General features: G+C 34.9%; 2 protein-coding genes and 1 long non-coding RNA gene across 6 annotated transcripts; 1 reads left to right on the forward strand and 2 right to left on the reverse strand.

Moving 5' to 3' along the window:
- Nucleotides 1-955: 955 nt before the first annotated feature.
- On the reverse strand, nt 956-5,069 carry LOC147408353 (uncharacterized). 2 transcript variants are annotated; one of them, XM_086437319.1, is made up of 2 exons: nt 2,857-5,069; nt 956-1,138 (listed from the first exon to the last, which is right to left on the reverse strand). In XM_086437319.1, exon 1 carries the CDS (start codon nt 4,871-4,873, stop codon nt 2,864-2,866), a length of 2,010 nt encoding a protein of 669 aa, XP_086293445.1. In that variant the 5' UTR covers nt 4,874-5,069; the 3' UTR covers nt 956-1,138; nt 2,857-2,863. The 2 variants fall into 2 exon arrangements, with proteins under 2 accessions (XP_086293445.1, XP_086293446.1); XM_086437320.1 differs by lacking the exon at nt 956-1,138 and adding an exon at nt 1,213-1,474.
- A 2,760-nt stretch (nt 5,070-7,829) lies between these two features.
- On the forward strand, nt 7,830-10,744 carry LOC147408354 (uncharacterized). Of its 3 annotated transcripts, none has more exons than XM_086437323.1 (4): nt 7,830-8,138; nt 9,694-9,946; nt 10,055-10,252; nt 10,355-10,744. In XM_086437323.1, exons 2-4 carry the CDS (start codon nt 9,914-9,916, stop codon nt 10,439-10,441), a joined length of 318 nt encoding a protein of 105 aa, XP_086293449.1. In that variant the 5' UTR covers nt 7,830-8,138; nt 9,694-9,913; the 3' UTR covers nt 10,442-10,744. The 3 variants fall into 3 exon arrangements, with proteins under 3 accessions (XP_086293449.1, XP_086293447.1, XP_086293448.1); XM_086437321.1 differs by having other exon boundaries at nt 7,833-8,138; nt 9,694-9,955; XM_086437322.1 differs by lacking the exon at nt 7,830-8,138 and adding an exon at nt 8,752-9,543 and having other exon boundaries at nt 9,694-9,955.
- Nucleotides 10,745-11,594: 850 nt separating this feature from the next.
- LOC147408355 (uncharacterized) lies at nt 11,595-14,778 on the reverse strand. Its single transcript, XR_015177080.1, has 3 exons — nt 14,437-14,778; nt 12,240-12,398; nt 11,595-12,059 (listed from the first exon to the last, which is right to left on the reverse strand). It is a non-coding gene; the product is annotated as an uncharacterized LOC147408355 (long non-coding RNA).
- Between the last annotated feature and the right edge of the window lie 545 nt (nt 14,779-15,323).

Genomic DNA, 15,323 nt, shown 5'->3' on the forward strand with positions numbered 1-15,323 from the left:
AAGTAAAAAAGTTGGGAGTGCTAATAGAAACTCTCTATTTTCTTAGAACTTCCATCGCTTAGATTTAGAACTTTATATGGGGCTTGATACTTATTGTAAACAAATGTTAAATGCCTAATTTTGAGCGGTTATTTTACAGTTTACCCAAGTCATAAATAATTTAAGACATGTGGGTGTAATAAGTAAAAGTAAGAGTGCCAATGGCCACTCTAGATTTGACGCCTAGGGCGTCGGGAGGTGTTAGATATAGAAAAAATGAGGGTAGAATGGACATTTAAAAATGTATTATGACGTGGATGAGATTAAAAGGTTTGTTGGGAAAGGAACTTGAAAAAGTGAGGTTTGGTGAGTAACAAACTTCATAGAGCAAGGTTCCCTTGGAGTCGTTCCAAGGGAGTTTTTGTAATAAAAAGGGAACAATGAGGTCTGCCCAATAAATTCTAGTTATTTTATTTAGTTCGAACCTGACCTAAGTCAAGACCGAGCCCGTTAGGATTGGGTTAAGACTTAGTTGACTTAGGCCCAATAGGGGTATTATACAGCAGGTTTAGGTAGAGCCCACCTATTTAGGGTTAGGTTGGGACTCAATTGAACCAGGCCTGAACCAGCTCATTACTGCTCTAAATGACTTGACCGAATTTTATTGACTTTGATGATACTTTCAGAAGGTCATACTAGTCATATGCAACTCAAGCTCGATCTCGACCGACCAACATGGATGCTATCACAGATAACTCATCCGATATTTTTGGAAATATTGGAACTGTGGAGTCTGAAATGGGTCCCACAGTAAGTTCAATGCCCACTCTTTCTACTAATAAAATTTCTTGTATAAGGCCTGAAAATAATCTTTTTTTAAAAAAATGGTTTCAAAAAAGAGAATATAAACCATCTGTATACTGAAATTTGTTTTTGGAATATTCAACTACTAAAATTGTAAAATGAACCATCTTTAGATCACCATATCCCCCTCCCCATTTCACATGCTTCTATAAAAACAAATTGGCTTTCTATCAATTCACAAACAACAAAGAATATTTCTTTTTCAAATATACTAGTTGAGCATGCTTACCCAATGGCCACGAACTCGTTTCTTCTTTAAAGGTTAAGAGTTGTTGATCCATATCATTTCTGCTACCTACAAATTATAGAAGTTCAATATTATTTTGACAAAAACCTACCAAATAATGTGATAATTGTTTTAAAAAAAAATTCATTTCACTATGATAAAATTTGATTTTACGGAGAGTTTCCTTATTCTATTTGACAATGGAAAAACATAAAATCCATTCTGTTTTTCATTTACATACAAATTAAGAACTATACTTCACTTGAGACCCTAAATACTAAAAGCATGGTATCTAAGTACTTTTACGAGGCAAACACTGAAATTTTGATGGGCAACAAATCACTCATGACAACCTCTCTAAATACACAAAGAAGGAAATGAAGTCAGATCACTAAACCAATAAACCTGCAAAAGCCGAGTATTAAATCGATACAATGAGTTTGAAAAATATAAACAAAAAACCCAAGATTTTGCTCAAATACCTGCCCAACTGATCTGAATAACAGAAAATTCAATAACCAATGAAAACCATACCAGATTGAGTGAAATTACACCAATCATCATAAAAGTGGTGAAATGAGGGAAAAAGTAGAAACACCCAAAACTTTAACTCCACAATTTGTAGTGAATTAGTGATTGATACGCCCATTTAACTTCTAATGCCATTAAAATAAGTAGTGAACAAAGATTATGTCATGAATCAAGGCTTCCTTTTTTTTTTCCTTGTTGTTTTCCACCCATGGGGTGATAAGTTATGGCAGTGTGCATCAACAACTTTCCCAACAGGACCACAGAGCATCACTTCCGCTCCCAACTCTTTATAGAGCCACTGATCTCAAGTTGAAAAAATAAGTTTGGATGGTCAAAAAAAATTGAGTTTAGTACCCATTACTACATTAGGTGCTTTGCCATAAAATTATACAACCTTTACACAAGAAGGTTGGAATAAATAATTAAAAAGAACACAGAAAATAATCATTTCTATTCAAGGACCAGAATTATCCACCATTTTGTGAAATCTTTAATTCATTAACTAGTAATATGTTATTCGTTTTAGTATGTATTTAAGGTGTTTGATGAACTTAGGTTTCCTAAAAGCCTGAAATTTATTCATAGGGATATGCCACAATTTCGGTTTAGACTTTGACGTTGGACAAGCTTAAATTGGAAGATAGGAACAAGTTGTAGACAAAGGATGCCAGTAATTATTTAATGAAGTAGGATGAATGATGTAATTAGGGATAGGAAGGTTTAACAATTGAGGTTGCTGGTTATCAAAAAAAAAAAAGTTGAGGTTGCTAGATTTTAATGGGTTTCATGATATTAAAGGATTATGAAATGGAGTTCGGCTATATGATGCTGGAGCAGTGCACACATATCTAGGGCTCAAAATCAGATTTGTCCATATTCTTTTGGACATCTTAGTCCATCCCACTTTCAGTTCAATCTGAAGTCCACCACAACAGTCCAGCAAGACCTAAGGTCTAGCCTAGTCTGATATCAAGATTCATGATAGGATGTGGCAGTTTTTTACACCAGCTGTAAACTTGACAAAAACCTCATTCATTATCGGAAATTTTTTGGGCCAAAAATGCAGTGCAAAGGAAACATGTGGAGAAAACACAAAAGTAAGATGATTGAGATACTAACACACTTACACCTTAAAACATTATCAAGGAAATCATTATCATCGTGAACAAAAAAATTCTAGCAGAAATAACATAAAATTAAAACATTTACTCCTTAAAATGACTTGCGAAGTACTACCTCAACATTGAGTATCTTACCTTTACTTTAGCCCTCTGGCAAGAATTTACGAAGTATCTCCATATGCTCATGATCTGATCCATCCCTTACAACCAAATTCACCAACATAGTCGTGGTGTCTGCATTTGCTGAGAAGCCCCTCTCAACCATTTCATTTAGAAAATGCATTGCCTTAGGGATAGCATTACTTTGGATCAATCCTTGAACCATGATATTGAATGTAACATCATTTGGAATAGAGCCCTTCTTTTCCATTGCCATGAACAAATCTTCAGCTTCTTTCAACATTCCTCCCTTAAGAAAACCGCTGAGCATTGTGTTATATGTTATAGTGTCAGGTTGAAGATCTTTGGTTGAAAGATTGCAAAAGAATTCGTTTGCCGCATTTATGTTCCCAGTTTTGCATAAATTACCAATAATGATGTTGTAAGTTACAATATTAGCTTTCAATCCATTGTTTTCCATCTCATTAAATAATTTCATTGCCTCGGAAAGGTAATTGTTTGTCCACAACCCATCCAACAATGTATTGTATGTGATGATATTTGGAATTTGGCCATGAGTTTGCATCTCATTGAAAAGCTCTTGAGCTTCCACAACTCTCCCAACCTTGCACAACCCATCCATAAGTGTGGTGTAGGTAATTGTGTTGGGAGTCAATCCCTTGCGATGCATATCTTCACAAAGTTGCTTGGCCTCGTCCAATTTCCTATCCTTGCAATAGCCATTAATCAAAATGTTATAGCTATAAACATCAGGTTCATGACCACTACTAACCATTGAATCAAAAACATATTTTGCCTCTGTCATATGGCCTTGCAGACAATATCCATCCATCATCATATTGTACGTGACTATGTTAGGCTTTTCGCCTCTTTGAATCATCCATTCCAATAGTTGATGTGCTTCTTTGGCCTTCCCTTCTTTGCAAAGAGCATCCACTAGTATACGCATTATGAATTTATCCAGGGAGATGTTGCGATCTAGCATTTCATTGAATAACCTTGTTGCTTCTTTCCCTTGACCTGAACTGTATAGTCCATGAATCAAAGAGCTGTATGTGGTAACATCGGGCTCAACACTTCTTTGAGACATTATTTTTAATACATCGAGTGCTTCTTTAGTCCTCCCATCTTTGCAAAGACCATCTATCAGAATGTTGAAGGTTACTACATTAGGCATGACTCCACCGTTCACCATGCCATTGAAAAAGCTTGCAGCTTCTGTCCACCGACCAAAACTGCATAGACCATGTATTAAAGAGCTATAAGTGACGACATCTGGCACGATGTCTTTGTCAATCATTTCTTGAAAGAGGTTCAGAGCATCATTTACCCGGCTCTCCTTACAAAGTCTGTCAACAATAGTACTATACATGAATTTGTTAGGCTTCCATTTTCCTTTCTCCATCTCTCGGATTAACCTAAGAGCCCCATTAATATCCCCACTCTTGCAAAGTCCATCAACTATCGTACCATAAGTAATTTCATTGTATGGATACCCATTCTCCACTATTTTGTTAAACAACTCCATCCCTTGAGTTACTTTATCCTCCTTAAAGAAACCCTTAAGCAGAATATTCAAAGTTACGGAATCTGGTTGGAACCCACGTTTGAGAATGTTTCCTAAAAAAGCAAAACTGATATCCATCCGACCCAGGTTGCAGTAACAATTTATCAATATGTTAAATGTAATTTGATCAGGTTGGATTTCTACAGAATTATTCATCATAATGGAAAACATAGATAACACAGAAGAATACTGTTTCATCTTGGAGATGGCTCCAAACAATTGATTAAAAGAGATAATGGAAGGCATGGGTCGCATTTGAACCAAACGATCGAACAAACCCAATGCCTCATCAAACCCTAGGGTTCCAGTTTTACACTTCTCTCTTACCATATTTTCCAAATGGGACTTAATCTGGTAGGGATTTGAGTGCGGTGGTATTGTAGAATAGAAGAAGAAGGGAGAGACAGAGAGTGTACCAATCTTTTGATGAATAAAAATGGCAGCAACATTTCTTGACCATTTCATGACTGGATCTCTTCGTAACCTTACCCTTACAAAATCGGAAAAACAGAACAAGAAGTCACACTGAAAATTAATAATTGAATAATTGATACTTGTGGTTCAATCTCTCGACCATTTTCTAACCATAATGATCCTGCGTATCCCGAAGCCAATGACCTACGATTCTGTGACGAGGCGTACAGGTGCGTCAAAAAATCATTATTCTTTCTATAATCTATAATGTTTGTAATAAAAAATCATTATTCTTTCTATAATCTATAATGTTTGTAATAAAAAATCATTATTCTTTCTATAATCTATAATGTTCGTAATAAAATTAAATTCCATCCCTCTTTTTGTATGATAATAAAAATAGTTGGGTTCACCATTGTCTTTTATTATATAGATTTTATGGAAAAAGTTAAATTAAAAAGTGTGGAATTATTCCTTTAAAAAAAGAGAAAAAAAAAAAAAAGGAAAAAACAAAAAACTAATTTATTACAAATTATATAAGGAGAGATTAAGATTGAAAGTGTATTTTTGTAATTTTAAACAAATTAGTATTTATTAGAGTCATGTTATACAATTGCAGTTATATTTATTTTTAATAATTATTGTTTGTAGGTTCCCATTGTACCTGGACTTGAGTTCTCTAAGTGGTTTCATAATTTTATTTCAAATCATTGTTGTATTTTTGGCAGAATGTGCTGTAATTAGTATTTTGGGCTCATTAGAAAAGTGAATGGTGTTAAAATCTATTGATTGGGTCTCTCTTACTTTAAGGAAAAAAAAAAAAAAGTTTGGGATCGGGGGGATTTTGTTTGAGTATTAATTAGGGGTGCGACTTGATTCGGATTGGGGTCAAATTGGAACCAAACCAACAAAGTCGATTCCAATAAATAAATATCAGAATCAAACCAAATTCCATTGGAACTAACCCAACCTAAGTCGAACTAAAGTCAATTTGATTTTATTCGATTTTACGGATTGCCAATATTCTATAAATTGTAAGTATATTTTTTAATGAAAAATCAAATATATAATAAAAATAAAATTTCATATAATAATCTCACTAATCTATCCATAAAAAGTCATTAGTTTATGTAGACAAAACATTAATCTATGTCCTAACCCCTAAAATAATTCATAATATATATATATATATAGGGAAATGTTCAGCACCCTAAGTTTTACCACACACTTTAACAAACGTTTTTTGTCCTACATGGATTAGAAGTTTTGGAATGGGCTGATTTTTGGTGAGGATGATCTCTATGATTAGAAGATCATCCTCCCCAAAAATCAGCCCATTCCGAAATGTTTAGCCCCATGTTTACAAGTTGAAAAATCGTGGACCGTCCATTTTTTGTAAATCATTTTTGATGGGGTTAGAAGTTTTGGAATGAGCTGATTTTTGGTGAGGATGATCTCCTCACCATAGAGATCATCCTCACCAAAAATCAGCTCATTCCGAAACTTCTAACCCATGTAGGACAAAACGCGTTTGTTAAAGTGTGTGGTAAAACTTAGGGTGCCGAACGGGACCCATAGCCTGAGAAGAGACAGTGGTAAAACTCACTGTCTCTTCTCTCTCTCTCTCTCTCTCTCTCTCTCTCTCTCTCTCTCTTGACAGAAAACCCATTAGCCTGAGAAGCAATATGAGGAATTCTCAATGTTTATACCGAAGGAGGAGATGGTATTGATAGGGCCGAGGATCGTCGATGTGCTAATGGTGATTCCAACCTTGAATGCTTATCACGTTTAACAAAATTTTTGTGAGGTTGCCAATTTTTGCCAAAACAGAGGTACCCATCTTCTAACCCAAAAAACATATATTAGGGTGCCCAAAGCTGAACAGTTGCAAAATCCATAAGAACAAATGATGGATGTAAAAGCAGCATGATGGCCACCTCCCTCTCCTTGATACATATCAAATGTAAATTGGTAAAAACGAAAATTGAAGTTTTTTTTCGTTCTTTTTTTCTATCTTTCTTGAACTGGTCATTGGTCGGAGAAGCATAATCATCTCATCCCCATCTCACAATGGCGGAACCCCATGTAAGGCCAGCCCCAAAACCTGCGGTGGTAATTGTTTGGACTGACAACTTCATCCAAGACCAAGGGAGAGAGAGAGAGAGAGAGAGAGAGACTGTGAGTTCGTAGAGACGAAGGAAACAGTGAGTTTGTTTTAAAAAAAAAAAAACAAAATGACGGAGTTTTTTTTAAATTATTCAAAACTCATTTTTTATTTGGAAATGATGTCTGATAGAATCTCAGCCATTTGTTTCTCAAAATCCAACAGCTGAGAAACATCGGCTTCTCATATGTTTTCTAACACGTCCCTCGAACCGTCCCCTATATGTATATATATATGGGTCAGGTTCAAAGGACAATCATTTCTACACACATATAAACAACGTGTTTTGTCTTATATGGGCAAAAATGTTTGGAATGGACTGATTTTTTGTGAGGATGATCTCTGTGATGAGGGGATCATCCTGGCAAAAAATCATCCCATTCCAAAACTTGTAACCCCATCAAAATTGATTTACAAAAATTGGACGATCTATAATTTTTCAACAAAAATTGGACGGTCTAGAAGTTTCATAATGAGCTGATTTTTGGCAAGGATGATCTCCTCATCACAGAGATCATCCTCACAAAAAATCAGTCCATTCCAAACATTTTTGCCCATATAAGACAAAACACGTTGTCTATATGTGTGTAGAAATGGTTGTCCTTTGAACCTAACCCATATATATATATATATATATAGGGGGGCGTTCGCTGGCTAACGGATTGGCGAACTATTTGGCAAACTTTTGTGGATCGTTAGATATAACGAGATCTAACGGACACAATTATATCTCACACGATCGGTTTAAGTTATAAAATTATGAGTTTATTTACACCGCCGTCCCTCAATTTATCACTATTCTGTGCTTCCTCCCTCTTCTCTTTAAACCGAGAGAACGAAATAACAGATCTGTCAAACCGTCTTTCTCACTGAAACCTTCTCTCTCATTCACTCTCACTCTCGCTCTCGCTCTCTCTCTCTAGCTGCCTCTCTCTCTCACTCTCTCATTCTTTCTCGCTCTCGCTCTCGCCTTAAACCCTCGCTGAAACCCTCTCTCACTCTCTCATTCTCTCTCGCACGAAGACAAACGGCTGTTATTCCTCTTTGCAACTCCATTTCACGAACACGAACACGAACGGCTTGTTGCAACTCCATCTCACGAACACGAACGGCTGCAACATCGCTGCAAATCTCTTTGTAGTTGAAAGAACTGTAAGTTTTTTTTTTTTTTTGGAATTTTCTCAAACACTGTTATGAAATTATTCTGTGAACATGAATAATTTATTCATTCATGAAGGAAAAAAATCCGGAATTATTTATTGTGATATGATTTCCGATTTTATTTATTGTGATTTGATTTCCGATTTTATGAAGACAAAAAATCAGGAATTATTTTTTTCTGATTTAATTTTTTTGGGTTATTTATTTTCTAACTAATGAGAAGTGTTCATGTTGAGTTGTATTTTGAATTGGATTTCTATTTTAATAGGATAATTTGTGTGTGATATAGTGTTGGTATGTGTTGTTATTAGGGTGTCATGAGATGGTGTCTTGAGGCTTGATGAGTGGTAAATGGGTATGTTAGGTGTTTGATAATATGCCAAGACCAAGTAAATTACTGTTTTGTTTTGGGTATTGTTTTAAAGTTGAAAAGCTTTGGTGGTTTTTGGGTGTTGGGTTACTAATGATTTAATTAATTGCTAGGTAGGTTAATGATGGTGATGATATTATATTTTGGCTCTATTATTAATAGTTATGTTCGGGGTTTAGTTTCAATTGTTTTAAGTTTCTATAATCTATAAGATTGGGTGTCGGACTTCGGATTCAGTATTGGTAAGTGATTCTTCTAATTCTAGTTGGATTCGTTAAATTGAATGGTTAGTTAGAGTCACTATAGTGAGGGTTAGTGTAAGGAAGGTTTGTCGTTAGACTTCATAATTATAGATTATTCTATGGTGTTTTAGTTGCTTAAAAACTTTGGTTGAGTTGAGTTAATGGTGAAGAATGAATATTATTGTGCATAGTGGGAATGTGTGATGAAAGAGAAAAACAATAGATAAAAATTTGATATGAGGTTTGGTATTGTATTTCGTCAAAAAATAAAAATTAAAATGTAAGTAATTATATTTTATTTTAGGGTTCTGTAGATTTTAATTTGTTTTTAAAGTTGGTTAAATATGTTGGAAATGTAAGAACTTGCAAGAAATTAATGACTTCTTTTATACGATTATTTCATTCATAAACACTATGAATTTTGATTTAATATGTGTATGATTTACATAATTTAAATCATACATAGAATTACTTGTGTATGATCTTTTACGGTTTTGAATCTCATTTCATATATGATGATCAGATATAAAAGTTGATGTGATATGTATAGAATATTATTTGAAGTTGAGGAATTTTGATTTGATCAACTGAGATAAAATATCGGCCTATGGTTGTTAAAAGGACGGTAAACATTCCCTTGAATGAAAGACAGTTCAAAATGCTTCCTTTTTTTTAAGAACGATCTTGGCTTGAACAAGGGCGTAACGTGGGTGAGCATGTTATTCCATTGGCAAGGAATTTCAACAATATGAATATGGATGTTGAGTCTGGCAGCAATACTATGGTACATAACCTTCCGTTTGCATTGTTATTAAAATTCCATGGAAGCACCATTACGTCAATCTTTTTGCCACTTATGTTCTCTCTCTTTTAAATTTTTTTTATGCCATTATACAACCTCATAACTTGTGCAATCGTGCTGCTGTTGAATCAGGATATGGCTGGTGTTGAAATGAAAGCAACAACCAGCGTAGCTAGAGAGATTGGAAAGGGTAATCAATCAAAACCTTTAAGAGAAGAAACACGCAAGTACATCACAAACAAAGAAGAACTTGGAAAAAAATATGCAGCCGTAAGAGAACAGCTAGGTAGACAAGCATCCAATATCAAGTCGACAGAGAAGAATATAGCCCCTGCCACAGCCTCTTTGCTTAATGCAGGCGACTCTCAGAACCACAATACTAGGGGTTGGGAAGGTTTTACACTTTTCATTCTCTTATTTCCATACTGAAAATACGTTTACTTGCATTCATAATGAATTTTCAACTGATTTATGTTATGATACTTTTCGGCAGGTGTTCTTGGAATATATTGATACGTATAAGGCTTCCAAGGTGTGGGCAGGGCAGAATGGAAGAAGCATGTTAGTATGTTTTACTGCTGGTGTAAATGCTCAAAATGATCAAGAGATTGTTGAGGATCTTCAGTCGTTGCTTGTCTCACCTTTGCTTAAGAGAATAGGAAATGTGGCACTTCAAATGGAGGATAATCAGGTAGAGAATTAATTTCCACTAATACTGATTTCTATGCCTTTGTAAGAATGATTTTTTTTACCTATTTTAAATGTCTGATGATATTACATCTCATGAATGCAGATGAAGATTGCTTTCGACTGCTTTTATGAGATTTCATCTCAAATCGGCAAAGAGGGTTGTGAGCACTACGCGATTCAAATGAATTAGTCTCAATTTCATTTTATAGGAGTTTCTATGAACCAAGAGCCACACGATACTATTTGCGAGGTTTCAAATTCTGGTATCCTAACTTGGTGACTATGTTTATTTTAAGCCTTGCCATTTTAAGTCTTGTATCCTAACTTGGTGATTCTGTTTAGTAATACCTTACTTAGTTTGATAAATTATTTGTAGGGGTTGCTACTGGTCCAGATCAATGTATAGAACTTGATAATCATGAGGTTCCTACTATGTATTTTTCATTAATTAGGAATAAACAAATTGAATAATAAGGGGATTGTATTTGTTGAATTTGTTATTCAGTTTTATCTTTGCTTCTTTGATTTTCATAAATAAAACAATTATATTTGAATGATTTTCAAAGTGCATGGAGATCACGGGAGTTAACTTATTCGATCATATTTAGTGTACTGGATTTGGAATTTCAAATGGTGATAATATTCGAGTGTTTAGTGAAAAGGTTCCAAATGGTGATAATATTAGAGTATTTGGTGAAATTGAATATACGAGGCATTTTTTTTCTTCATGAGCTGAAACAAATGGGTACATTTTCATCCTATAATCTCATAATTTTGGTCTTCCTTAGTGTTCACAAAAATGAATCCGAGGCTTTTGAGATCAACGGGAAGCTATAACCCATCCCTTCTTCATGAGCTGAAACAAATGAGTACATTTTCATCCTATAATCTCATAATCTTGGTCTTCCTTAGTGTTCACAAAAATGAATTCGAGGCTTTTGAGATCAACGGGAAGCTATAACCCATCCCTTCTTCATGAGCTGAAACAAATGAGTACATTTTCATCCTATAATCTCATAATCTTGGTCTTCCTTAGTGTTCACAAAAATGAATCCAAGGTTTTTGAGATCAACGGGAAGCTATAACCCATCCCCAAACGATGTGTCAAATGCAACCCAATCATCCAAGTCATTTGCCACTAAGTCCAATTCCATACCCAAGTGGATATGAACACACTTGACGTTGAATGGAAAAGCAGGCATTCAGACCCACAAACTTTTGGTACAAGTGTGTATGATTAATGGCTGCAAGATAAAGAAACTAAGTGAAGTTCTTATCATACAAAGGCAATGGTCCATTAATATAACACAAATGAGTTTATACTCATCGATATAGCATGAACACGTTCATCAAACCTACTTGTTTATTAGCAAAAATGCAGACTTTCATTCAAATAAAGAAAAATTAGAATTTGTTACTATAAAGATCAACAATGAGGAAATCATAATTTGCAGCTAGTTGTGACAAATGTCTGTGCTCAACTCCTATTGCGACCTCATAATACAAGTCATTGATGATGGATTTTCCTATATATCAAACTTCAACGGAGTCCGGGTCAAAACCAATGGGCCATTGTAGAAAAAAGTTGGTGCAGATCCTGTGTAAACCAAGCGCCTATTGTGGGACACATATTGGTATATAATGCCATATAGGCACTGCTTGAGGCCCATGACATTGAATGTTTCAATGAACTTCATATCGGTGACCCTGGCTTTGACATTGACAAACTGCTGGTACTCCTCCAATATAGAAGACAGACACCAATTCTGCAATTTCCTTAGGCAGCCCACGAGACAACCTGTGCGGTGCTGTTGATGCACATTTTGAATAAAAATGATTAATATCTTGCATTAGGCATTACTATAACAATATTTTTATAAAAGCTTGAAAGCAAACTCAGAACTCTCCCAAGTTACTCAAACTCAGTCAAAGATTTTAATAAAAAGCTAATCTAACTATATAAGGTTAATAGTGATATATATTGATACCTATCCCTGTTTGCAATGGATCAAAGAAGTTGCTTGCAACCAACAAGGTGTAGATGACCATAATGAGTGGATTTATATTATTAAACCCTTTTCCGAAGAAAGGGAAAAAATCGCCGATCTTTCCCATTCTCTGCCTCATCAAATCAGAGTTTTGTAAACCTGTCATATTGGAAAGAAACAAGGATGTCACATCTAGTTATTTGTTACTATAGCTAAAAACTTAAAAGATACCATACAACATAACAAACGTGAAATTATGTCCAAGAGTAAGTTATGGCTAGGGAAATTAAAGCAAATAAATCACCATGAAGATGATAGGGGGTGGGAATAGAACATGTAAACGTACACATTCTTAATGGTCTGTCCATACCAAAATGTACCTCAAAAGGAGCGTGTAACAATTGATATTTCTATAAAACAGAAATAAAATTGCACACATCTTGTTACTGCAGTAGATGCAAAATGTTTAACTATGATAGATCTATGAATCTGTGATATATTTACACACTCAGTTTTAATGTTTTGCTTACACACTCACAGTTGATTCTAGAAAATTTGGTTACATTGACTCATTAAAGCCCAAACAGTACAAGATAACTGCATCAGCTTTCCATGAACTCTGAGCTTTGGAAATTACTGTTTTTGAACAACCTTGGATGCCATAAGGTGAGCCCAAGGAAGGACCCTTAGTAAGGGTGAAATCCTTACTTAGTAAGGCTAGTCAGATTCATATATTAATAGAAATATTGGAGAACTAGGAAGGTAGAATAAAAAGTTAAACTATGGGGACATCATCCTTGCCCAAAAAAAAAAAAAAAAAAACAGGTAATGAATCATCCCCATGTGAGCCCAATGGCCATGTGTGAACATAGACGTCTATGTACTTTTATTTAATAAGGAAATCTAAAGATTGTTATAATATTCTTAAAAGGTTGTGGTCATGTACACCATGTGCATCAGAGATATATATCCTTGTGAGAATTGTAATTCTCTGTGAAGTAATAATAAATTCATTAGAATAAAACAGATTTTATTTAAATAAAAAATTAATTAGAGATTCGCCAGTACGCGTTAGCACACCACACCGCCCAACTCAACACGCATGTGTGTGTGTGTGTGTGAATAATGAGATGACTCAATGGAGCATGGTTCCCCCCATGGTGGAACAACTTGGATGTCCCGTGTTATAGACTAATGAAAAATGACCTAAATGCTCTCACATTCTCCCATTCTCTTTCATCACACATTCCCACTATGCACAATAATATTCATTATTCACCATTAACTCAACTCAACCAAAGTTTTTAAGCAACTAAAACACCATAGAATAATCTATAATTATGAAGTCTAACGACAAACCTTCCTCACACTAACCCTCACTATAGTGACTCTAACTAACCATTCAATTTAACGAATCCAACTAGAATTAGAAGAATCACTTACCAACACTGAATCCGAAGTCCGACACCCAATCTTATAGATTATAGAAACTTAAAACAATTGAAACTAAACCCTCGAACATAACTATTAATAATAGAGCCAAAATATAATATCATCACCATCATTAACCTACCTAGCAATTAATTAAATCATTAGTAACCCAACACCCAAAAACCACCAAAGCTTTTCAACTTTAAAACAATACCCAAAACAAAACAGTAATTTACGTAGTCTTGGCATATTATCAAACACCTAACATACCCATTTACCACTCATAACCCAACACCCAAAAACCACCAAAACTTTTCAACTTTAAAACAATACCCAATACAAAACAGTAATTTACTTGGTCTTGGCATATTATCAAACACCTAACATACCCATTTACCACTCATCAAGCCTCAAGACACCATCTCATGACACCCTAATAACAACACATACCAACACTATATCACACACAAATTATCCTATTAAAATAGAAACCCAATTCAAAATACAACTCAACATGAACACTTCTCATTAGCTAGAAAATAAATAACCCAAAAAAATTAAATCAGAAAAAAAACCCTAAATAATTCCTGATTTTTTGTCTTCATAAAATCGGAAATCAAATCACAATAAATAAAATCAGAAATCATATCACAATAAATAATTCCGGATTTTTTTCCTTCATGAATGAATAAATTATTCATGTTCACAGAATAATTTCATAATAGTGTTTGAGAAAATTCCAAAAAAAAAAAAAAAAAAAACTTACAGTTCTTTCAACTACAAAGAGATTTGCAGCGATGTTGCAGCCGTTCGTGTTCGTCTTCGTGAAATGGAGTTGCAAAGAGGAATAACAGCCGCTTGTCTTCGTGTGAGAGAGAATGAGAGAGTGAGAGAGGGTTTCAGCGAGGGTTTAAGGCGAGAGCGAGAGCGAGAAAGAATGAGAGAGTGAGAGAGAGGCAGCTAGAGAGCAAGAGCGAGAGTGAGAGTGAATGAGAGAGAAGGTTTCAGTGAGAAAGAGGGTTTGACAGATCTGTTATTTCGTTCTCTCGGTTTAAAGAGAAGAGGGAGGAAGCACAGAATAGTGATAAATTGAGGGACGGCGGTGTAAATAAACTCATAATTTTATAACTTAAACCGATCGTGCGAGATATAATTGTGTCCGTCAGATCTCGTTATATCTAACGATCCACAAAAGTTTGCCAAACAGTTCGCCAATCCGTTAGCCAGCGAACGCCCCCCATATATATATATATATATATAGGGTCACGTTCCTAAGACTCATATTGAGACTCACATTGCGACACACCGTTTGTCTTATATGGGCAAAAATGTTTGGAATGAGCTGATTTTTTGTGAGGATGATCTCTGTGATGAGGGGATCATCCTGGCAAAAAATCATCCCATTCCAAAACTTCTAACCCCATCAAAATTGATTTACAAAAATTGGACGGTCTATAATTTTTCAACAAAAATTGGACGGTCTAGAAGTTTCATAATGAGCTGATTTTTGGCAAGGATGATCTCCTCACCATAGAGATCATCCTCACAAAAAATCAGCCCATTCCAAATATTTTTGCCCATATAAGACAAAACGGTGTGTCGCAATGTGAGTCCCAATATGAGTCTTAGGAACGTTGTTCATATATATATATA

Source organism: Akebia trifoliata, chromosome 3 (assembly GCF_017979445.1).
Source record: "Akebia trifoliata isolate Shusen 1 chromosome 3, ASM1797944v1, whole genome shotgun sequence".
Lineage (NCBI taxonomy): Eukaryota > Viridiplantae > Streptophyta > Magnoliopsida > Ranunculales > Lardizabalaceae > Akebia > Akebia trifoliata.